The 23,395-nt window shown below is 56.1% G+C and overlaps 2 protein-coding genes across 2 annotated transcripts in view; one reads left to right on the top strand and one right to left on the bottom strand.

The window, feature by feature from the left end:
- The first annotated feature begins 882 nt into the window (after positions 1–882).
- RELT (RELT TNF receptor) lies at positions 883–10,202 on the top strand. The gene is made up of 11 exons (XM_071564764.1): positions 883–926; positions 3,780–3,837; positions 4,723–4,812; positions 4,887–5,041; positions 5,116–5,201; positions 5,533–5,772; positions 6,238–6,318; positions 6,404–6,485; positions 6,568–6,732; positions 6,850–6,970; positions 9,048–10,202. The coding sequence occupies exons 2-11, from the start codon at positions 3,793–3,795 to the stop codon at positions 9,084–9,086; spliced, it is 1,104 nt and encodes a 367-aa protein (XP_071420865.1). The 5' UTR covers positions 883–926; positions 3,780–3,792; the 3' UTR covers positions 9,087–10,202.
- A 4,226-nt stretch (positions 10,203–14,428) lies between these two features.
- Positions 14,429–23,395, bottom strand: part of FAM168A (family with sequence similarity 168 member A) — a 59,952-nt gene continuing 50,985 nt past the window's right edge. Inside the window, exons 3-8 of the mRNA XM_071564776.1 lie at positions 22,748–22,828; positions 20,630–20,755; positions 19,462–19,604; positions 18,098–18,272; positions 15,431–15,559; positions 14,429–14,518 (exon numbers count right to left, since the gene is read on the bottom strand). Coding sequence (XP_071420877.1) covers positions 15,447–15,559; positions 18,098–18,272; positions 19,462–19,604; positions 20,630–20,755; positions 22,748–22,828 — 638 coding nt within the window. The 3' untranslated portion in view covers positions 14,429–14,518; positions 15,431–15,446. The remainder of the gene's footprint in view (positions 14,519–15,430; positions 15,560–18,097; positions 18,273–19,461; positions 19,605–20,629; positions 20,756–22,747; positions 22,829–23,395) is intronic.

Genomic DNA, 23,395 nt, shown 5'->3' with positions numbered 1-23,395 from the left:
TCACGTGGGGGCTCTTTGTCATTAAAGGTCATCCCTGTCACAGCGAACTCGGCGTCCTCTCGTCCTTCCCCAGGGGTGGAGTGGGCACAGCACGGGCATCACTGGGAATGCCGCCAGGTGGTGCCACGTGGGATGAAGGAACCCTTTTCACTACGGGGGTGCAGCTGTTCCATTCCGGATAACCCCAGGAGGATTGTCCGGGGGGGGGTGTGGGATCCCTCCTGTGTGCCGCGGAGCATCGGGATGTGTCCCACTCCTTGGGTGGACAGACAGCTTGAATGGGGCACAGCTGGTCCTGGGGAGCACTGAGAGGGAAAAAGGGACCACCAGACCCAACTGCAACTGGGGTGTCCCCAGGATGGGAAAACTGTCCCCTGGAGAACAGGCCAAGTACTACAGAACACGGAGGACAGCTGGGTGCAGCACCAAACGGTTGCTTTTTTCCCTAATTTCCCTATGTCACTTCAGGAGCTAGGCAAGACCGGTGCTCCCAAAGCAGGGCACCTCTTGTCCCCATGGGAGAGGTGACAACCACAAGGATGGGTGTCCCCGACCCCAAATCGAGAAGAAAAACAATTCCTTATTTTATAAAAAACCAAACTCCTTCTGGGTAAGCAAAGTCCCGCACTGATCCTCCCATTTTCCCCTCAACCCCCCCCCGAGGGCGGGATAAAGCTCAGCATTCCCAAACTCCCCCTTTCCCGAGCCTGCAGTTCCCGTCTCTCCCACGAGGCGGCGCCACCACGGGGATGGAGTGGTCGGGGTGAAGCGAAATGGGCGTGGTTTTGTTGTGTGACGTCATGGAAAGGGGCGGGGCGAGTCCAAGCCGCGCGCCCCCGGGTTCATTCATAGGGAGGAAACGCAACCGACGGGGCGGCCCCGGGGGAGGGACACCGAGGGGACATCGGGGGGGACACCGCGGGCAGGTAAGGGGTACCCCCGGCACAGGGAGCCCCCTCCGCTCGGGGGAGGCTCATCCCGGCCCGGGGGGCTCGCGGTCCTTCGCCGCAAGGGGTTATTCCCCCTCGGAAGGATCCGGCACTGCGGGCGCTGCAGATTTGGGGGTGATGCTTTTTGGGGTGTTGGACCACTCTGAAAGGGTGTGGGGGTTGTTGGCTTGGGTTTACCCCTGGCAGGGCACGGGGGGAGCGTGGGTGACTTGGAGGGGGGCGCTGGGACCCCCGACGGCTCCGGGAGACTCCGACTGCCGCAGCGCCCAAGTAGGTTAAAATAAAGGGTGGAGAGGGAAAAGTAGGTTAAGGAAAACTCGGCAGCAGCTGCCCTGGGAAAGGGATGGAATGATGAGTCGCGGCGCGGCGCTTTTCTTTGCCGGGAGCTGGAAAATGCCAGGGCTCGCAGCCAAAGCCCTGCGGGAGCCGGGATGATGTGGAGAGGAGTGCCCCCCAAAATGGGTCTGGAATGAGGGTCTGCACCCCAAAAATGGGTCTGGAATGAGGGTCTGCATCCCAAATATGGGGCTGGAATGAGGGGCTGCTCCCAAAAATGGGTCTGGAATGAGGGGCTGCATCCCAAAAATGACTGAGCTGGAATGAGGGGCTGCATCCCAAAACTGGGGCTGGAATGAGGGGCTGCATCCCAAAACTGGGTCTGGAATGAGGGGCTGCACCCCAAAAATGGGGCTGGAATGAGGGGCTGCTCCCAAAAATGGGTCTGGAATGAGGGGCTGCATCCCAAAACTGGGTCTGGAATGAGGGGCTGCACCCCAAAACTGGGGCTGGAATGAGGGTCTGCACCCCGAAAATGGGTCTGGAATGAGGGGCTGCATCCCAAAAATCACGCTGGAATGAGGGGCTGCTCCCCAATAACTGGGCTAGAATGAGGGGCTGCACCTCAAAAATGGGGCTGGAATGAGGGGCTGCACCTCAAAAATGGGGCTGGAATGAGGGGCTGCATCCCAAAAATGGGGCTGGAATGAGGGCATGCCTTCCAATAATTGGGCTGGAATGAGGGGCTGAATCCCAAAATGGGGCTGGAACGAGGGGATGCCCTCCAATAATCGGGCTGGAATGAGGGGCTGCTCCCCAAAAATCAGGCTGAAAGGAGGGGCTGCATTCCAAAAATGGGGCTGGAATGAGGGGCCGCTGCCCGGGCTTGGCGGGATCCCAGCGGTGCCTCTGCGGTCACCGGACTCCAATGCTGGATTTTTGGAGCGGTTCCGCCGCTCCCGCAGCTCCAAGAGGTCCCGCGGGATGCGGCAGCGCCGAGTTTCGCTCCATCTGCCGGACAATCCCCTCCTTGTCCCGCGCTGCCTCCGGGAGCTGCTCCGCTAAGATTTCCCGAACAGTTGCTCCTTTTTAACTCGGTTTATCTGCAGGAGCCATCGGCTGAAACCCTGATCCCCCCCAGGGACGGGATACCCAGGAATCCCTGTGGGCAGCCTTGGATTGTTAAAGCGGGAATGGGAATAAAAGGCTTCTGTGATCCAGAGGGGACTGGGGGGAGAGTTCTGAAACCGAGGCACCTTTTCTGCTGTGGTTGCAGCCAGGTGGGCTGTGGGGGTGGTGGATGTCCCCAAAAAGCAAGTCTGGCACCAGTGGGGTTATATTTCAATTTCCTGTGGTTCTTGGAGGGACAAATTCTGTTGGTTTGGGGAGTTTCAGGGCTTCTCTCCACTGTGCCAGGGCAGCTGGGCATCCCATAATCCTCAATCCCACTTCCCCATCAGGGATGTGCCCCGGATGCGCCCAAAAGCTGAGTCAGCAAAGCTCCAGTGCCACCCTTTGATCCTTGTACCTCCTACTTCCCTATGCCAGGGTCTTGGTCATCTAAGGGATGTCCTTAATCCTTGGATTAAGCTTGACCTGGGGCCAGCCCTGTTCCTGCTGGGGTTTAAATCCATTTGTCCTGCTCTGGTGAGCCGGGATGCTCCTGCAGCCTGGGATGTGCCAGCCTGTGCCATCATCTCTGGGGTGCTTGAATCCCACAGCCCCAAAGGATTAAAATGCTTCACATTAGGCTTAAACTCGAGTTTTACTGGTGCTGGCTTACAGTTTTCCTCCCCCTGTGCACATGCCCAGTCCCAGGGGGTTTCTGGAGAGGACTGGTTGGCTCCATGCTCATGGAGTGCTCCTTTACTGGGAGAACTGGAGCACAGAGGATGCTTGTTTTGGGTTATCCCAACCCACATCCCATAAATACCCAGCTCAGCCCCCCAGCAACCCCTCTCATGTGTAATGAGCTGCATCTCAGAGCGATGGTGAGGCCCCTAATTAGGAGAAGCTCGTCAGGCAGAGGCTGTGCCGAGGCTCCCAGGGGACCGTGACGACCGCGGGAGTTTCCATGCGGGCGCCGGGATTTCCATGCCGAGCTGGATCCGGGTTTGGCCTCTCGGTTGTTTTTCCCTTCCTTCTTTCCTTTCATTCCCTGTGCTCTCAGCTTGTTTTAAATTTATATTTTCTTGTGGGAAACACCTTTCGTTTCACTCCAGTTCGTATTTAAATTTCCATTTGTTTCTTTTTTAGTGACTTCATTTCCTTGTGGCAGATGCATAAGGATTTTCTTTGGAGCAGGGAAAACCTTCCTTTAACTTTGTTTAGCAGCACCTGCTCCTTGCATAGACCTTCTCCAGTTTGGGATGGAGTTGGGATCTGATGATGCCAGGCATCCCATAAAACCTCTAATACAACTTCTCAGGGTATGGTGCAGGGATCTTTAGGCAGATGCCTTGGAGCATCCCAGTGGGGGAAAATAGGGCCCCCAGATTGCTTCTCCCCTGGGATTTTCCCTGGATGATGATGCTGGTGCTCCCCCTTGGGCAGGTGTCCCCTGGTGATGAAGAGGAGTGGGATGCACTGGTGGCTTGTCACCATCCTGGGGGTGAGTATGGCCTGGTCTGTCCCACCCCACCACACCCCACCCCATCCCATCCCACCCCACCCCTTTCCATCCCTCTGCTTCCCTGCTTTTGGCACCTCTGATGCTCAAACACCACCTCACAGCCATAGCAGGGCATCCCAAAACACTTCCCACTGGAAGCTTGCAGCAGCTGGGGAGATGCTCTGTTTGGATCGAGGGTTTCCCCCTGCCAAATTCTTCCCTCTCCTTTTATCTCCTTTGTCAAATCTTCTTCCAGGGCAGGGGCTGGTAAGGAATGAGGCATCTCTGGGATCCTGATGTTGTTCCATGTCTGGGATATGCCCTTGGGGTGGGCCATGCTGGTCCCCCAAAGGCTGCAGTGGATGGCTTGGCCATGATGGGTCGGCCACCATCCTGTCACTGGAGATGGATTTGCATTGGCTCCAGTGGGGCTGGCATCTGTCACATCTCCTGTGGTAGGACAGTGTCCACCATGGCTCAGGCAACTCCTTTGGATCCATCCTGGGGCTGGGGCTGGGTTTGCCATGGCCCACATGGTGAGTTTGTGAGCATCATTTCAGCAGGGACGGGGTTGGATCCATCACAGTGCACAGGATGGGTTTGGGACCATCATGGCATTGATCATCAGTTTGTCCCACTCATGTCATTGATGAGAATTTGCCCCATCATGTCACTGATGGTGGTTTGTCCCCCACTGATGAGGATTTGCCCCATGGTGTCACTGATGAGAATTTGCCCCATCGTGTCACTGATGGTGGTTTGTTCCCCACTCATGAGGATTTGTCCCCTATCATGTCACTGATGAGGCTTTGCCCTCCCAGAGCCACACTCCCGTCGGCACAGGCCTTGGAGCAGCTGGCACTGAGCCCTTGGATTCTCCCTCAGGTGCTGAGCAGAGCCGGAGTGGGGGCTGAGCGCTGGGATTCCCGGGAGCCCCGGACACCAGGATGTCCCCCTGGAGAGGAGCCCAGCAAGGTAAGCCATGCCCACCTGTGGCACATCCCCTGGAGCTGCTCCGGACACGGCTCACCCCCTCTCCCTCACCACAGGACGCAGGGGGGACCTGCCAAGCTTGTCCCCCCGGAACCTTCTCCCTGGGGGACACCCCCTGTGCCACTCACACCCAGTGCCAGGCCGGGAACAGGATCCTGGTGGCCGCGGGGACGACGCAGAGTGACAGCCAGTGTGGAGCCTGCGTGCCAGGGTGAGCCCAGGGGGATACCAGGGACCCCTGAGCCCACTGTGGGCCCCACCCTGACCCTGCCCTCCCACCTGCAGGTTTTACAGCCCTGGAGGGGACAGGGACCCCCGGGGCCACTGCCTGCCCTGCGCCGCCACCCTCCGCAGCACCCCGGGGTGCCCAGGTGGGTGCTGGGGCTGCAAGTGCCATCCCAGCTTTGGGGTGTTGGAAGAGCAGTACGTGTCCCCCTTGGGATGAGGATGGGAGAGCAGGATGTGTCCCCTTTGGGATGAGGATGGGAGAGCAGGATGTGTCCCCCTTGGGATGAGGGTGGGAGAGCAGGATGTGTCCCCCTTGGGATGAGGGTGGGAGAGCAGAATGTGTCCCCCTTAGTGGGCTGTGGCAGCTGGGGACACCGAGCGGCTGCTGCTTCCCTGGGCTCTGCAGGGCTCCTGGGAAAATGGGATTTCATCCCAGGAAGCGCCTCTCCGGCGCTGATGTGGTGCCTCCCCCAGGCCGGCGGCGCGTCCGCAGCCCCGAAACGCCGGGCCAGGCGCTGGGAACCAACGGGACACGGGTGAGCCCGAGGGGCAGCCAGGAGGAGGAGGAGGAGGCGGCAGCGGCACAGGCGGCCGTGCTGACCATTGTCCCCGTCTTCTGTGCCATGGGATTGCTGGGAATCCTGGTCTGCAACCTGCTGAAGAAGAAGGGGTACCACTGCACCGCCAGCAAAGACCCCCAGCCTGGCGGCACTGGTGAGCCTGGTGGTGCCGTGATGCCTTCTGGGCATCCCACATCCATTCCTCCATCCATTCCTCCATCCATCCCTCCATCCATCCCTCCATCCATCCCTCCATCCCTCCATCCATCCCTCCATCCATCCCTCCATCCCTCCATCCATCCATCCATCCATCCATCCATCCATCCATCCATCCATCCATCCATCCTTCCCTCCATCTCTCCATCTCTCCATCCATCCATCCATCCATCCATCCATCCATCCATCCATCCATCCATCCATCCATCCATCCATCCCTCCCTCCATCCATCCCTCCCTCCATCCATCCATCCATCCCTCCATCCCTCCCTCCCACATCCACCTCATCTCACTCAGCCCCACCCCGTGGCTTCTGCTCCTCGTTGTCCCAGGGCACCCAGCCTGTTTTTGGGGGGTGGTTCATCCCCCATCACTGAGTGCCCCACCCAACCTCTCCCCCCAGGTCCCAGCTCCATCTACCAGCTGGAGGACCCCAACGAGGACACCATTGGGGTGCTGGTGCGACTGATCACTGAGAAGAAAGGTCAGGGGGCATCCCTGAGGCGGGGTGGGGGTGCCATGGACCAGCCCCCGGTGGCCCCCGACCCCCTGGTGTCCCCCACCCACAGAGAACGCGGCGGCGCTGGAGGAGCTGCTGCGGGAGCATCGCAGCCAGCAGCTGGTGCCACCGAGCCGGGCCCCCCTCAATAAGTAAGACCTCCCTCAAGGCTGCCCTGGGGACCCCCGTGGTGGCACCAGCCCCGAGGTGATGGCATCTCCCCGTCCTTCCCAGGCTGCCCCTCCTGCCGCAGTTTGTCCCCTCGTGTCACCACCAGCAGCACCCGCACACGGTGCAGGGGGCGGCCCCCTGTGCCCGCTGCACACAGAAGTGGCCCGAGGTGCTGCCCCCGCGCAGGGCACCCAGACCCAGTGAGGTGACCATCCTCTCGGTGGGCAGGTGAGCAGGGCCCCGGTGGGTGTCCTCTGTTCGGGTGGGTGTCCCCTGTTTGCGTGGGTGTCCTCTGTTCGGGTGGGTGCCCGGATGGGGACAGTGTGACACGATGCTCCCCGGCAGGTTCCGCGTGGCGCGGATCCCGGAGCTGCGGAGCGAGGTGGGTGCTGAGCCCCTCCGGGGGCCCCTCCCCGGGAGCGCGATGAGACCCCCGGGGGTGAGAAGTACCGACGGCCCCCCCGAGGTGAGGGAGGGGCATGGAGGGAGGGAGAGAAGGGAGTGGGAGACCTCGAAGGAGCCTTCCTGGGGAAAAACGGGCTTGGAGAGGCTGGAGCAGCCCAGCATGCCCAGACCTCTGCCAGCAGCTGGGAGGCTTAAAAAACCCTTCAATACTTGAGCACCCCTTTATTTTCACACCCCTCTCTGAGGTTCAGGTGGTTTGGAGATGGAGTGGGGTGTACTGCTGGTGCCATGGGGTGTACTGCAGAAGCCAGTGCCCAAATACTCCCTCGTGCCCCCCTTAATACCCTCTTTGCTCCCATTAATACTCCCTGTGCCCCCTTAATGCCCCGTGTCCCCTTAATACCCCTGTGCCCCCCTTAATCTGCCCTGTGGCCCCATTAATACCCTCTGTGCCCCCATTAATACTCCCATGCCCCCCTTAATACACTCCCATGCCCCCTTAATACCCCCCATGCCCTCCTTAATACCCCGTGCCCCCCTTACCCTCCCGTGCTCCCCTTAATATCCCCCGTGCCCCCTTAATATCCCCTGTGCCCTCCTTAATACCCCTTGTTCCCCCTTAATACCCCCATGTCCCTTTACCCTCTGTATCCCCCTTAATACCCTCCCATGCTCCCCTTAATACCCCCATGCCCCCCTTCCTGTTGTGCCCCTTAATACCCCTGTGCCCCCATTCCTGCTGTGCCCCCTAAAGCAGGGGTGCAGCTGCCCCTGCACAGCACATGAACACGTGTGTGTCAGTGCAGCTGTGCCCTGTGTATGCCCAGCATGCTGTGCCCAGGGGTACAGCCCCTTCCACAGGGGCACAGCTGTGGGGACCCCGAGGCAGGAGGGAGGGGGACAGGGCAGGGCCTGGCACGGGGTGGCACAGCCAGGGGGCTGCTGGTGACTCATGGGCAGCTGCAGGGGCTCACGTGTCCCCTGTTCCCCCTCCCTGCTGCCCGTGCTGGTGGCCACGTGTGCCTGGGCATGGCAGGGAGTGGGACATTATCCCATGAAGCGCTCCAGGACTGGCACAGAGTGTCTGGAAAGCTGGGAAAGGCCGGTGACAGCGGCTGAAGGTGTGCCCAGGGGGGCAAGAGGCCAATGGCACCTGGTTTGTGTCACCCACAGTGTGGCAGCAGCACCAGGGCAGGGACTGTCCCTGTACTGACACTGCTGAGGCACCTCCAGTCCTGGGGCTGTTCTGGACATGGAGGGGCTGGAGCGTGTCCAGGGAAGGGAATGGAGCTGGGAAGGGGCTGGAGAGGCTGAGGGAGCTGGGGGGGCTCAGCCTGGAGAAAAGGAGGCTCAGGGGGGACCTTCTGGCTCTGCAATCCCTGCCAGGAGGGGGGAGCTGGGAGGGGGTCGGGGTCTGCTCCAGGGCGCAGGGACAGGAGCAGAGGGCACGGCCTCAGGCTGGGCCAGGACAGGGGCAGGCAGCACAGCAGCAAGAATTTCCTCCTGGAAAGGGGTGGGCAGGCACTGGCAGGGGCTGCCCAGGGAGGTGGGGGAACCCCATCCCTGGAGGTGTCCAAGGAATGACTGGCCGTGGCACTCAGTGCTCTGGGCTAGGGGACAAGGTGGGCATCGGGGACAAGGTGGGCATCAGTCACAGGGTGGGCTCTGTGGGCTGGGAGGGCTTTGCCAACCTCAGGGATCCTGTGATTCTGTGTGTTCACACACACACACACACACACACACACACACACACACACACACACACAGTGTTCAGTGCCACACATGTACACCCCTCACCACCTGAGGGGCACCCCTGCCACCCCCCTGAGTCACCTCAGCCCTGCTGAGCCCGCTCAGCTCATGACAGTGATGAGTGTCCTCAGGGGCCATCCCAGACACTGCCCCTCAGCCTGGGCTGTCCCCAGCTGTTTGGAGACACCCAAATCCTGCAGGGGCTCAGGGGGCCTGGACCTGCTGCTGTGGGTGGTGACAGCCTGGGGGGCTGCCCTAAGCAGGAGTTGTCCCCTCCAGTGTGGGGTGTCCCTACACAGTGACAACTACGGACAGTGACACTGGGTGGCTCCTGCAAAGGGCCAACCCAGCCTCACCTGTGGTCACCCCTTGCCCTCCCTCCACAGGTGGCACCGGGCCTGGGGGCAGCCTCAGGGGGACAGTGACATCCTGACAGAGCCCCTGGAGGGGACAGAGGACACTGGGCGTTGTGTGGAAGCCGGTCCTGCCCAGAGCCATGAAGAGCGGAGGTGCAGCCTGGCTCCGGCTCCTGCTCCTGCTCCGGCCACCAAGGTGTCCAGGGCAGCACAGCACATCCAAGGTCTTGCCCAGATGGTGGGAGGGATTCCCTGTGCCCCAGGGCCAGCATGGTGGCCTGAAGGACACAATCTCTGGGAGCCATGACACCACAGCACAGCTCCACGGGAAGCACGGAGCCCACTGGATGTCCCTCGTGGTCCTCTTCTGGGGCTGTGGAGCTGAAGCCTCTCCAGGACCACCACGAGCTCCTGATTCCCTCCATCACCAGGTGCCAGTGCTCAGGATAGCAACACTCACGGGATAATTCCCACTCACCAACAGCCCAGCCCGGGCATGGACTGCTCTGGGTAAAGCTGGTCTCCTGCATCCGTCCACCCTCCATCCACAGTCTCCACCAGCCCAGGAGAACATGGTGGGGATGCTCCCCATGAAGGTCACACACTTCACTTCCCACGGGAGCTGTTTTTCCAGGATTCACATTGGGATCACCGGGACAACCCACCCAAGGTTGGGCTGGAGACCATCCAGCTCCACCAGCAACCCAGCAGGGTGTTCATGGTCCATCCCATTCTCTCCCCATCACATCACTGTGCCAAAAAAAAAAAAACCAACCACCAAGCCCTGGTGGGCTCTTTTATTTATTTATTTAACTTTTTTTTTTTTTTTCATTTAATTGGGTTTTTTTGGAAACATTTTCATAGTTCTCGAATGTTCTACATCTTACAGGAAATATCAGACAGTTACAAACTCTTGGCTGGGATCTGTCAGGGAGATCACGAACCTGATCCTCAAAACCAAAGCCCGAATGGAAAACAAACGGGAAAAAAAAACCAAATTCCAGATGGGCAAACTGAGGCTTGGGGGGCTCTCCAGGGCTGCAGCTCAAGGCCATGTTCCCTCCACACCTCTGAAACTTGGAAGACATGCTTACTCTTGGGTTTAAGGGGGGTTTTTTTGGTTTTGTTTGGCTTTTTTTTTTGTATTTATTTTTGTTTAAGAGTTCCAATGATATTTAAAACCGAGCTGGTCTGGAGGTCACAATTAATTAAAAACAATGACACAACAAGAGGGGTTGGAGCCTGCACGGGTTTGCTCTGTGCTGTGGGAATGGGAGGGTTTGGGTGTGATCCTGGCCCCCTGTGTCTCATTGTCCCTTCCTTTCCGTGTTTCCCCATGGATCCCGACCCAACAAATCCCTCCCTTTATCCCAAACCCCCAGGAAAACTCCCAGCTCCACCCCTTGCAGGAGGACACAGGGAGGCTGCAGGTGGCCACGTTCCATCAAGGTTATTCCCTACAAACAGCCCCACCAAGCATTTCCAAACGGGAATCACTGCCCTCAAACCACAGATTTTCCTATTCCTGCCTTGCCAATGCTCCCACAAATTATTTTAGCTGATTACTGGAGAGTCTCTGAGCGTGACACGCTGCAAAAACGCCCTTTCCAAGCCTCCCAAGCTCCACAAAAGGCTTTCTATTCCTTTTCTCTTCCCTGTGGGAATGCCAGCACACAGCAGAGGAAATATCTGGAAGCTGCTCCTGGCTCAGGTGCTCATGGCAAAGCCAAGGGAAGATGGGCGGAGGATCACCATGTTTTGGGAAGGACAGCTGGAGGGCCTGAAAATATTGGCAGTTAAAAAATAAGCCCAAACCCCCCCAAAAAAACCCCTGGATTTATGGATATCCAGCGGCTCTTATTGCTCTGGTTGGCTGGTTGGATTTTCCTATCAAAAATAAAGCCCCAAATGTGGGTTTTCCGCCCCCCTAAAAAAGCCAGATCCGCTTTCAGGCCCTCCAGCTGGGAACCACATCATCCCACATTCCCTGGGGGAATGCAGGGGATGGCAGACACTGCGGGAGGGGCTCGGGAAGGACCATATTCCAGTGGCTGTGGGAAAACCTGATCCTCTGAAAAGCAGCATTCAAACAAACCCCTTCAACTTTAACACTTCATGGTAATTCCATCCTGGAACTGGGTTATTTGTTATCCATAAAATCCAGGAGTGAATCCTTGCCTGGAGGGCCCAGCCACTTGGAGCTGGGATGGATTCAGGGGCTCCCATGGGTTGGGGGTCACCACCAGGACTCATATTCCTGATTTTCCCCCCAAATCTCAGGTCAGAGCTGGTGTTTCAGAGCCAAGGTGAGGGCAGGGATGGGTTAATGGTCAGAACAGCGGCTGGGAGTTATTTTCCCTCCTCTTTAGCTGGAATTTTAATCTCACACACTTCCCTGGCTGCTGAGGATGGTTTAACCCCTCCTGCTCTTCCCCACTAAGCCCAGTGTGATGGAAAACCCTTTTCCATCACCAATTCCAGCAAACCTGAAATATTTGGGCAGCTGGTGGCCCCCAGCACTGTCCCCACACAAGGCAGGCTGTGACCTCCCCAGGACCTTCTCTTAAGCCGTGACCTGACCAAGGAGAGGCCTTGGGATCAAGGGAAGGGCAGGGAGCATCTCCCCACCAGCACAGCCCCATAGAGCCACCTTGGGAAGGAGCTTCCCAAGCCTGGCACCAGGTGGTGGCCCCAGAGCCAAGTGGTGGCCCTGGTGCCACATGGTGGCCCGAGCCTAACCCAACACTGGGTACCAAAGGTCCTCAGTAAAGCCTCTGGCCCAACAGGTCAAATATTTCTCCCTCCACACTCTGGCTGAGTTAATCAGGATTTCTGCCTGGGAATGACAGGGTGAGGACTGTTGGATCTGCTCTTGATCCACTCAGAGGAATTCAAACCCAACTGTCCCCCATCAGCTCTTAGTGGGAACACTGGGTGACCCTCCATGTTCAGCTCTTGGAGCTTTCAGCCCATCTTTAGTGCTCTCTCCTTTCAGGAAGAAGCCCAACATCTCCCTCCCAGCCATGGGGCAAAATTTCAGGGATTGTTCCCAAGTGGTGATAGTGGGAGGGTGGAACCTGCTGGGAAAGGTCCTCTGCAGAGCCTGGGCTGTGCCCACAAAGCTCCTTGGATCCTTTTGTCCTTCTCCATTCCTTCCCACAGTTCAGCCCAAGGGTGTACCTTCCCCACCCCACAGGGATGTCCTGCCTTTGTCACCCTTGAGCTTGGGGAGGTCAACCAGAGCTTTGCTCTGGATTTCCATCAAAACCAGCAGAACCAACCAAACAACTCCCACACCAACCAAACAGCCCCCCAGCACCCCCCTCACAGACTAAACAGGGGCTGGAAAAGTCCTCTAGGATCCCTAGGGTGGTCTCTCCCCATCTGGCCCCTGCTCAGGGAGCTCCTCCCAAGGCAGCAGAAGCCAAGCTGGGAGACACCACCAAGAGCAAGGAGGTCTCACCCAGGTGCCAACAACAGGTCGCCATCTCTTCCTGAAAATCCTCCAGCCTGACCTCTGCCACATCCTGCTCCAGGTGACCCTCCGGAGTCCTCAGGTCCATCAGGAGATCCAGGCACGACCAAAGCAGGGACATCTCAACACCGACTCAACACCCCACATGGGTCACAAACCAAGACAGACAGTGCCCTGAGGGATTCCCATGCCCAGCTCCAAACCTGACCTCTCCAAAGGCTCTGGAATTGACACCTCAGAGCCCAAGGGACGGGAATGTTGCCAACAGGGTGTGTGGAACAATTTTGGCACATTGAGGGAAAACTCGAAACCTGGCCAAGTTTTGGCCTTGGAAAAAAGCAATAAATAAGCAAACCCTTGTTTCTAAGCTGGGTTTGGTGAGAAGGGTCTAAAAACAAACTGGCCACAAGTGTTGTCTGCAAACTCAAACTCGCTCTGCTGCCCCGACACAACTTATTGCTCTGCTGGGACACCCCGGGGTGGGATGGCACCACCTGGGTGTCCTCGTGCCCCTGGATGAGCCACACCCCCAAATCCTCCTGTGTGTGACCACTGCCCTCCACCCCAGCCCATGCCAACTGGTCATCCCTGCCCTGCTCCCACCTCTGCTTCCCAGGAGGAAGGTGACGTGTTTATTGCTATTGTTCCTCTCCTCCCACACCTCCCCAAGCAGAGCAGCCACAGTTCTTCCCCTCTCCCACCTTTCTCCACCGTGCTGGTGTTTGTGCTTGGATGGACATTCCTCCTGGAAGTCTTGGAGCCCAAGGAATGGGAGGGGGCAGCTCAACCCTCAAGTTTGGTCTCAGCCCTGACAATGACACAGGTGCAAGGTGAAGCCACCCACCTTCTCCCTGCCCCTGCCTTGAAGACTCACCAACCAGACACCCTCTTTCCCCACACCACCATACTCTGGAGAAGCAATTCAGACTAACCCCTGGACCTGGAGAAGCAATTCAGACCAACCCCTGGATCTGGAGAAGCTCTTCAGACCAACTTTGGATCTGGAGAAGCTCTTCAGACCAAACCACGAACTCAGAGCAGCTCTTCAGGCCAACCCTGGATCTGGAAAAGCTCTTCAGAACAATCCTGAACTCCAAGAAGCTTTTCAGACCAACTTGGGACCTGGAGAAGCTCTTCAGACCAACCTTGGATCTGGAAAAGTTCTTCAGACCAACCTGTGGACCTGGAGAAGCTCTTCAGACCAACCCTGGGCCACCTCCTTGCTCCTTCCCCAGCTCCCAGCACATCCCTGCCTGCCAGGAAGGATTCCCTTCTCCCTCCCACAGCCTCAGGATGTGGCTGACAGGGAGCACCTCGTTTTCCCAAGCTGCTCCCTGGGCACGTATCCCTTCCCATCACGCCCAGTTTGCCCAGTTGGAGGAGCAGCCCAAGGCCCCCATGGTTCCCAGTCCTTGCCCTCCCTATGTCAGGGCATGTCACCTCTAACCACACTTATATCCTCTTACTCCTACAGAAAGAAGGGATGAGTTCAGAATTCCAGTGCAGACTTCGAACCTACCACGACAGCTATTCTGGAAGACACCAATTTGCTGGGAATACGTGATGGAAATTGAATAACTGATACTCTCCAACTAAAAAACAGGAACAAACCTGCCTGTCCCATGAAACCAGCGCTGTGCTTTTCACAGTCCCCTGACCATCAACCACCGGGAAAATCTAGACTGGGGCAACAACAACAATGACAGAGGGAGAACCCAACAGAACAAGGAGTGGGGGGTCTTTGCTGACAAAGTGAAGGTTCTGAGCTTTCCAAGGACCAAAGAGAGAGTCGACTATTGCTCGGTGCCAGTTACGTGTGTTACACAACCCGGTGGGAGGGTGGGGGGGGCAGAGAGGCAGAAGATTAGAAAAAGCAGCTCTTACAAAAACCACTAAAGGATGCATAAAGTGACCCTTGCACTTGCTTGGTTGACTTTGTTCTTGCAAACAGACGAGGTGCTGCGGCCCAGGGGCCGTGGCACCCATGTAAGACTTGTGGAGTTGCATACAATGGTTGATTCCGGATCTGGGGGAGAGGAAACATGGAAAAACAAGGAGTTAGAGCAAGGGGTGGGACATCAGGGCTGTTCTGCACCACCAGGAACTGATCCATATGGGATTTAACCATCCCTGAGGACAATCCTTTGAGCTCGGTGGTGGGATCCAATGCCAAGCGCAAGCAGATGGGATGCTCCCTGCAAAATGCCCACCAAACTGTCCTGGGCAGGATTAGACCACTGGGATGTGTCCAGCAAGGAGAGATTTGGGATAAACCCAGGGCAGGGTGGGATGTCTGTGCCTCCCAGTGTTCCCATCAACTGCATTCCCATTAATTGGACATGATGGACCAAGAATAAGCAGCTGGGATTTCTGGGATCCTGGGCACCACAGGGATGTGCTGCAACCCTAGGATTTCTGGGATCCTGGGCACCACAGGGATGTGCAGCAACCCTGGGATTTCTGGGATCCTGGGCACCACAGGGATGTGCTGCAACCCTGGGATTTCTGGGATCCTGGGCAGGACAGGGATGTGCTGCAACCCTGGGATTTCTGGGATCCTCAGCACCACAGGGATGTGCTGCAAACCTGGGATTTCTGGGATCCTGGGCAGGACAGGGATGTGCTGCAACCCTGGGATTTCTGGGATCCTCAGCACCACAGGGTGCTCATGGACAGGATGATCTCTCAGGTCATCCCTTTTAGCAGGGAAAAAACCCTTATCCCACTGATGGGAGAGACTCTTGGTCATGGAATGTAGGGATAGGGCAAGAGGGAATGGTTTTAAACCACCAGAGGGGATATTGGGAAGGAATTGCTGGCTGGGAGGGTGGGCAGGCCCTGGCACAGGTTGGGCAGAGCAGCTGTGGCTGCCCTGGATCCCCGGGAGTGTCCCAGGCCAGGCTGGAGGAGGTTTGGATGGAGCAGAGGGATGACTCACATGGATTGGCAGTGGATTACCAGTGTGGAGGTACGTAGCTGTAGGTGGGGGTGCCTTGAGCCCTGTACGTTGGCACGGACACGGGATGTGCTCCGATGGCAGTGTGTTGGGGGGTGGTCAACAAGGTTCCTGCAAGAGAACATGGATCAAGGAGAGCTCTCTCAGGGAAGCAGGGCCCATCCCAGGGGCAGGGACAGCACCAGCTGCCTCCTTTTTGCTCTTCCATCATCCCAAATATTCTTCTGCCTGTGACACCTCGTATTGGACTCATGGTTGGTGCCAACCAGCACCATGGGTGGAATAAACACACCTGAAGCTCCAGGATGTTTTCCATGCTACTTTTGGCTTCTTAAGGGTTTTTCTTGGTTTTTTTCCAACTGTGCTTGTCCCTAAAGACCAGCAGAGCTGGCCACTGGCCTGCTGACATCTCCTCCCTGCTGAAGGCACTGGGCTAAGTTACCACAGGGGATCTGAAACATCTGAGGACCTGGAGGGGATGAGGGATTCAAAGGGCAGTGAGAAAACACCCCAACAGCTCTTAAAGGGAAAATCAGGATGAGCTTTGACACTCATCCCAAGGGCAGTGCAGTACTTTTGCTTCCTTTAAACCTTGGAATGCAGCAGGATTGATCCTCTCCCAGCTGGGAAGGCACTGCCTGGTGCAGCCTTTTCTTTCAGGCAGAGGGATTTTAGGCTGGAATTTGCACTGTGCCTTCCTGGGAAAGGAGAACACAGCCCTGGACTGCTCCATTCTGGAAGCAAACTGGGTGCTCAAACCACATCCCCAGTTTCTGGGTATCTCTACAACTGCTGTTACTGGAATTCCAACACATCCACATATTAATTCCATTTATCCACTTTTCAGGGTAAGCAACAGTAAATCTCTCCCAGTGGTTCCTGTCACACCCATCCCTGCCTGGAACAGGGATTGCATCCCATAATAGTCCCATTTCCCAGGCAGTGCAGATGCACAAGAGTGAATGCTGCATTTCTTGGCATAATCCAATAAGCAATGAGAGCTGTTAATGAGAGAAATACAGGCTGTGGGAAAGAATAAACCCATCCCAGAGCGTGCCACCAATCCAGGGAATCCCGCACATCAAATGGAGAGGGACTGGGAGAGACAAACCAAGGATAATGTTCATTTTGTCAAACAAAAACATGAAATACAACTTTTAAAGGGGACAAACCTGGTGGTTGCTCCACTTATGGGATGGACAGATAGACCTTAAGGCTGAGGCAGCGCAGGGAATTTTCCAGCTGTTTGGACACACCCCAGGAGAGGTAGCACTGCAAGGCAGCGGGGGATTGGGCCACAGGGGTAGTTTGGGCTTTAGTTTTAGCTAGACCTCAATTTAGCAGGCTCAGAGAATCTATATAGATTAGGACAGACAGGTATCACCTGAGCTAAGTCACAACAGAAATATTTCATACCAGATGATGCAAACCTGAGATATAAACACAGCAGAGTAGGAGTGTTCTCTCAGTTCCACCATGTCTGCAGCAGAGACAGGACATGCCCCTGTCCTGCTGAGCTGGGCCTTGCTGCTGCCACTGCTACTTCCCATTTTGTTTTAGTTCAGGGAAGTAGAACATTTTATTGTTATTCTTTCTTTCTGTTTCTTGCTGTGTGTCTTTTGGGGTGCTTATAGATCTAGAGTAATGAAATCTGGTTTTGGTGGGAGGTAGAAAATTGTTGTTATATCTAACTTGTGTAAGTGTGTGTTATACTGTAGCTTTCTTCTAATTTTCTCTTTTCTGTATAAATATATAGAGTTAGTTTAAGTGTAAACCTGTTTTGAGTTTTTTCCTTTCCTCCCTTTTCTCAGCAGAGGGAGGGAGGCTTTTATAGAATCCCAGACTATTCTGAGTTGGAAAGGACCCCCAAGGATCATCGAGTCCAACTCTTCAGTCAATGGCCCACACAGGGGATTGAACCCATGACCTTGGCATTATTACAACCAAGTTTTAACCAACTGAGCTTTGACTCTGTATTGGACAGTTGACATTTTGCCAGCTCAACCCAAGACAGACAAACAGACAGAGAGAACTTCAGGCTGAGGCAGTGCAGGGGATTTTCCAGCTGTTTGGACGCACCCCAGGAGAGGTGGCACTGCAGGGCAGAGGGAGATGCCAGTGTGTGTATCCCTGAAGGAAAGCAGTTTAGAGTTCTCCCTAGCTCAGCTGGTTAAAACTTGGTTGCAATAATGCCAAGGTCATGGGTTCAATCGCCTGTGTGGGCCATTGACTTAAAGAGCTGGACTCGATGATCCTTGTGGGTCCTTCCAGCTCAGAACAGTCTGTGATCTCTTTCATTCTTGCATTACCTGGAGTGTGTGTGGGGTCCTGTGACCGATGAGATGCTTCAGTGAATGTGAGGGGAATGGGTTAACCAATAATGTCATGACATGTTTGATGTGAGAGGGTATAAAAGGTGTGGATGTTACTGAGAATAGAACAACTACCAACTATGAGCTATCAGCTATGAGGAAACTGTCTTAATAAACTCTTGCAAGCCTTCTGATCTGGCCTTCTGATGCTGCTGTGCCTGAGCTCTTCTGACCGTCACTCACGCTGCCCTCTTACTCAGGGTAAGGGGAACCCCAATAAACGGTGCCCCCCCTGTGCCCCAGTACAGGGCAGGGGGCACTGGGCTGCTCTGCTCACCTGCTGACATGGCCATGGTGGTGCCGGCCACCATGCCCATGGCCACGCCATTGGTGCGGGGCGCGGCCACGGGCGTGGGGTAGATGGCCGAGGGGATGCTGTTGGGCTGCACCACCGTGGTGTGGTGGATCACGTGGGGCTGCGCCGCGTACACCGGCTGGGTGTAGTACGCTCCCTGCGGGGGGAAAGGGGGATCCATCGTCATTCCATGCCCTGTGCCAGCCTGGATCCTTCCTCAGGGCTGCCAAAGGGATGCTGCTTCCCGTGGTGGATGTCCTGTGTCTGCAGACTCATGGGGATGTGTGGGATGAAGGAGGCAACAGCACGGAGAGGGGATCGGCATGGTGGAGCAATCCATCTGGGAAAAACCTCCGTTTGGTGGGATGGAAGAGGGCCTGGACCCAAAGAGTTTGGCTGCTGGTGTAGAAAAGGAATAAGAGAGGGAAGAAAAGGACAAGCCCTGACTCTTGGATGATCCCAAGGGTTTGCAACAGGGCTCCAAAATGCAGGTTGCCATGATGGGATCATAGGAATGAAAGGAGCCAACAGAAAAAGCTCCACATCCAAAACAGTGAGGGGCCCAAAACAAGAGGGGCAGGAGGCAGAGAAGGGCCATTCCCAGGACAGGTGGCCCTGGCACTGCTGGAGAAGCTGTTGGTGGACATTGAGAGGGAAATCCAGGAAAGCTGAAGGGCCGGATGGCTCTGAGAGGCTCGGGATCTTCAGTGGGAATGGGAATGAAGGTGACTTTTGGAGGACATGTGGCCCCAAGTGCATCCCTGCAGAGGACCTTGGCCCCAGCAGAGCTGGAGGTAGTGGCCATGCAGGGAAGGGGGGCCTGGAAATGCATCCAGGTGCTGGGGGAGGAGCTGCTCCAAATCTGGGCTGTGCCTGACGTGGCTGGTGCTGGGGAAGGTGACACAGGGGACGTGGCAGGAGGGTGAGGCCAGTGACAAGCAGCAAAGGGACCTTGGGGTGACCTGTGGCTTTGGGGAATGGCAGGGGAGGTTGGGGACAGGTGGGTGCAGGGACCACCCTGGATGTGATTTGGGAGGAAAGGCCCCAATTCCCATTGGGCAGAGCCACAGGGATACACCCTGACAGCCACTCCAACCCAGAGCATCCATCCCACAGAGGAGGCAGGACAGACCCCACCACCACCCCAGAGCTCCACCAGGAGCTGCTCCATCCCACCAGGACAGGGATGCTCCTCCCTGGAGCCGAGGAGGTTCCTGCACGGAGCGAGGAGATTCCCACAGGGAGTGAGGAGGTTCCTGCAGGGAGTAAGGAGATTCCCACAGGGAGGGAGGAGATGATTCCCATAGGGATCTGGGGCCAGGGCTGGGTGTGGGGGCCCCACCTACCTGTGTGTACAGGTTCTGCTGGGGGTAGGCACTTCGGATGGGGTACATGGCGGTCTGGTAGGGGTTGGGGGACGGCGAGTAGGGCGGAGGAGCGTTGGTGCTCTGAGCTGGTGGGACCTTGTAGGGAGTGCCCGCGGTGTACCCTGGCAAAGGCAGAGGAATCCCAGCCTTAGGGGGGATCCACACAGCACAGGGGGCTGCCCCAGCCCTGGGAGTGTCCCAGCCCAGCTTGGAGCAACCTGGGCTAGAGGGACATGTCCCTGCTCCCCTGGAAGAGCTTAAAGGTCCCTCCCAACCCACACCATTCTGGGATTCCATGATCTTCCCCATGCACCATCCCCCTCATCCACTGGGTGGCCAAATTTTGCCCCCAAACCTTTTCCTATGCCAGGACCTGCTTTTCCCTTCTCTGATTTCAAGGAAAGGACAAATAACATCCAGGCCTGGGTTGAATAGCAAAGGAATTTTGCCAAACAGTATCTAGTTTTTTATTAATTACAAGTTAAGATTTTTTCCAAACATTCACAACTTGGTCAGGTCTGGTGTGGTGTGAATTCAGGCACCACGTCCCAGGTCCCCAAAGAACTGCAGGGACATCCCTTTTCCAAGATAAAGTCTTCCAAAGGCTTTTAAAAGGTTCTGCCTTATCAGGGAGTTTATCCCCCCTCCTGGAGGCACCATTTGTCCTCCTCAGGGATAAGATTCCAAGGCTCCACCTGGAAAAGCCTGTTTGACTGCCATCCCTGAACAGCATCTCCTCCCTCTTCTGCTCAGCCAGGTGTGAATTTCTAACATGTCCCTTGAAAATGAGGCTTTATTTTGGAATTCTTTCCATTCTAAGGGAAAAGGAAATAATGTCCCTCTGGAGATAAACACCTGTAGACAACCCCAGGCTGCTCCGGGGGTCCAAACACTCAGCTGAGGGAGGGGTTTCACCTTCTCCACTGGAATTCCTCCTCTGGAGGAGCAGCTGGAGGGTCAGGGCTCTCCTTTTTTGTGGTTTTTACACATCCCTCAAGCCCTGATCTAGTGGAAGGAGAGTTGGAACAAGGTGGTCTTTAAGTTCCCTCCCAACCCAGATATGATCCTAAATAACCCATTCCCAAATCCGTGCCCCAGATGGGCCCCGAGCAAGCCAATCAAAGTCCAGGAGGGAAGGAGTGCTCACTGAAAGCTGCAGAGGAGGCCTGGTAGGTTCTGTTCTCGGTGCCCGTGTCCACCGGGAGGTGGAAGGTGCCCTCGGTGGCGCAGGAGGAGGAGGTCTGAGGCCAGGCTTGCTTCATCAGGAGGGTGGCTGGGGGCAGACAGAGAGGAGGTGTCACACACAGCAGGGCAGAGCCAAATCCCCACGCCCATGGAACTGATTTGCTGCTCTTCTCCTTCCACCCCCACCTTCTGTGGACAACAACAGAGCTGAGGGAGCTCCACGGAGCTGTGTGGCCACCAGCCCTCCCCACACACCACCGGCCAACTCTGTCCCTCCACACCAGCAAGGGCTGCCCTTGGCCTTGTGATTCCCAGCTGGAAAACAGGCTGAGCCTGGGATGTGAAGTGTTTTATTCCCAGGAAAACCCCTGGAGGTACCACCAGTGGTTGCAGTGATGGCCCCATCCCAGCACTGGGTGCTCCTTAGGAACTCTGGGAAGGACAGCAGTGGCTTTGGGCAGGTCTTCCTGTGTCCCAGGTGGTGAAAAAGTACTTATGATGCCAAGCAAAAGAATCCAGAGGAATTCCAAGAGCCAAACTTGTGGAATTTGAGGAGGGACCAACAGAACCCAGGTTGGACAGAGCTTGGAGCAACCTGGTCTAGTGGAAGGTGTCCCTGCTCATGGCAGGGGGTGGGACTGGACATTAAATCCCTGATTCCTGGAGGATCCATCACTTGAAGCTGCACAAAAAGTTAACCAAGGAGGCTTCCAGGACACTGGATCTCCTGGGACTTTGCAGAGCTACAGCCAACAGGGTCACAAGCCAGCCATGAGTAATTAACACCATTTAAGGGCCACCTCCAAACAGTGTCCTCTGCATTGGGTTTTGCCTCTCACCTCAAAATAAATAAAATCCAGAGCTTTTATTCCTTATCTGGTTAATCCAGCTGGGAACTGGGCACACCATGGGGGCTCTGGGTCTGCAGTGCTGGGACCGGAGGGTTTCCCTGACAGCACCTTTGGTCATATTTGAAATGGAAGAGACAACTGGATGAGCCTTTCCAACCCAAAGCATTCCAGGATTCCTCTGCCAACCTTATTCATGAGGGATAAGGCCCCAAGCATTGTACAAAATTTGTGATAAGCTTAATTGCCTGTGTGCCTCAAAACAATGGGAATATTTGTCCTCGGAAAGCCTTGCCAGGCCCTACAGGACATTCAGCCCCCAAAACACCCACCTGGGACCCCCTGGTGGTTGGGCAGCTCCAGAGGATGGAAATGAATTCATAGAATGGAAAGGAATTCAGGGAATTCCAGAATATCCTGAGCTGGAAGGGACCCACAAGGATCATGGAGTCCAACTCACCCCTTTGCCTCATGCAGAGCTCCTTTGGCTGATGGAACCTTGGGAATGGCTCCTTTGGAATAAACTGGTGAAGAATTTATCCTGTTTTGGGGCTCAAACATCAGCAAACATCCCCCAGAAACTGGTACTGGGACAGGAATCAAGACCTTCCCACAAAATTAAGAGCTTGTATCTCCAAGGTCTCCCAGGATAGATGGGGAGAAGGGAATAAAGGACAGAGCCTGGCAAGGCTTTCATGGAAAACTGGAAGAGGGAGACACATCTCAGTGGCCACACTGGAGGAGGGAATCAACTGGCCAAACTGGGAATGCTGAGGGGAACTGAGACATTATGGAGAAGGAAGCAGCTGGTGCTGTCAAAGAGGCAGAAGAATTCCCAAGTTTTTGTCCAGGAAGAGCCATTTTTGGGAGGTGTGAAGGACAGAAGGACAGACTCAGAGCCTGGCAGTGCCACAGGAAAGGCACAGCCCAGGAGATCCAGAGCCCAGCCAGGACACAGCTGCTGACATTCCTGCAGCTGGAACGTGGAAGAAGGAGAGGAGGACACCCAGAGGGAAGGGGAAGGGAATCAGTGCCATCAGTGTGCCCATATCCCAGCACTGAGGGCTGCAGAATTCCTGGGATTCATATCCACATCTACCTCATGGCAATGGAAACAAACATTCCCAGTGGGAGGTGAATGGCAGAGTCTGGAAGGGAAGAGCCCAACAAAGGTTGTGCTGAGAAGCTCCTGGGAACTGCTGGAATTGCCTGATCCACAGGGGGGTTCTTACCTGGGGCGTAGCCGGGGCTGCTGGTCGGGTACATGTTGGGGTTGTAGGCAGGGGCAGCCGTGGGATAGCCCGTGGGATAACCTGGAATGACACCAAAAACATGGGATTGCTGCCAGCAGAGAGCCAGGACAACCCCTGTGCAAAGCAACAACCAACCTGTGAGCAGAGAGGGAATGGCACAGCCGGGAGGGAATCGGGGTGTGGGAAGGATGGGAATGTGCTCCATGTGACAGCACCCACATCCCATCCCTGTTCCTCTGGGAACGAGGGCAGTGCCAGGCTGCAGAACACAGGGATGTGCCCTGCACTGGAAGGACAGCACTGAGGAAACCCACACTCTGGGTACACAGCTCAGCCAGGGAGAAGCACCTCGGGAAGGTTCCCCTTGGCAGAACTCAGCACCCAGCCCTGTGCCCAGAATTCCCGTTATCCAGAGCTGAAGGGAAGGCAGGAATGCTGCAGGAAAAGCTGACAGGCCTTGTTTTCACTCCTGGTTGCACAAGGGCCCCCATCCCCTGCCAGGCCACCTGGAAGGAAGGAAGGAAGGAAGGAACTCTCAGGGCAGCTCCAAGCCCTCGGAGCCAAAGGAGGGGCTGGAATGGGCACTCTGGAAAAGGATTCCCTTTCCATCAGCTTCACTTGGAGTGG

Source organism: Pithys albifrons, chromosome 1 (genome assembly GCF_047495875.1).
Source record: "Pithys albifrons albifrons isolate INPA30051 chromosome 1, PitAlb_v1, whole genome shotgun sequence".
Classification (NCBI taxonomy): domain Eukaryota; kingdom Metazoa; phylum Chordata; class Aves; order Passeriformes; family Thamnophilidae; genus Pithys; species Pithys albifrons.
Note: the sequence above shows the minus strand (reverse complement) of the source record. Positions and strands in the feature narration are given on the sequence as shown.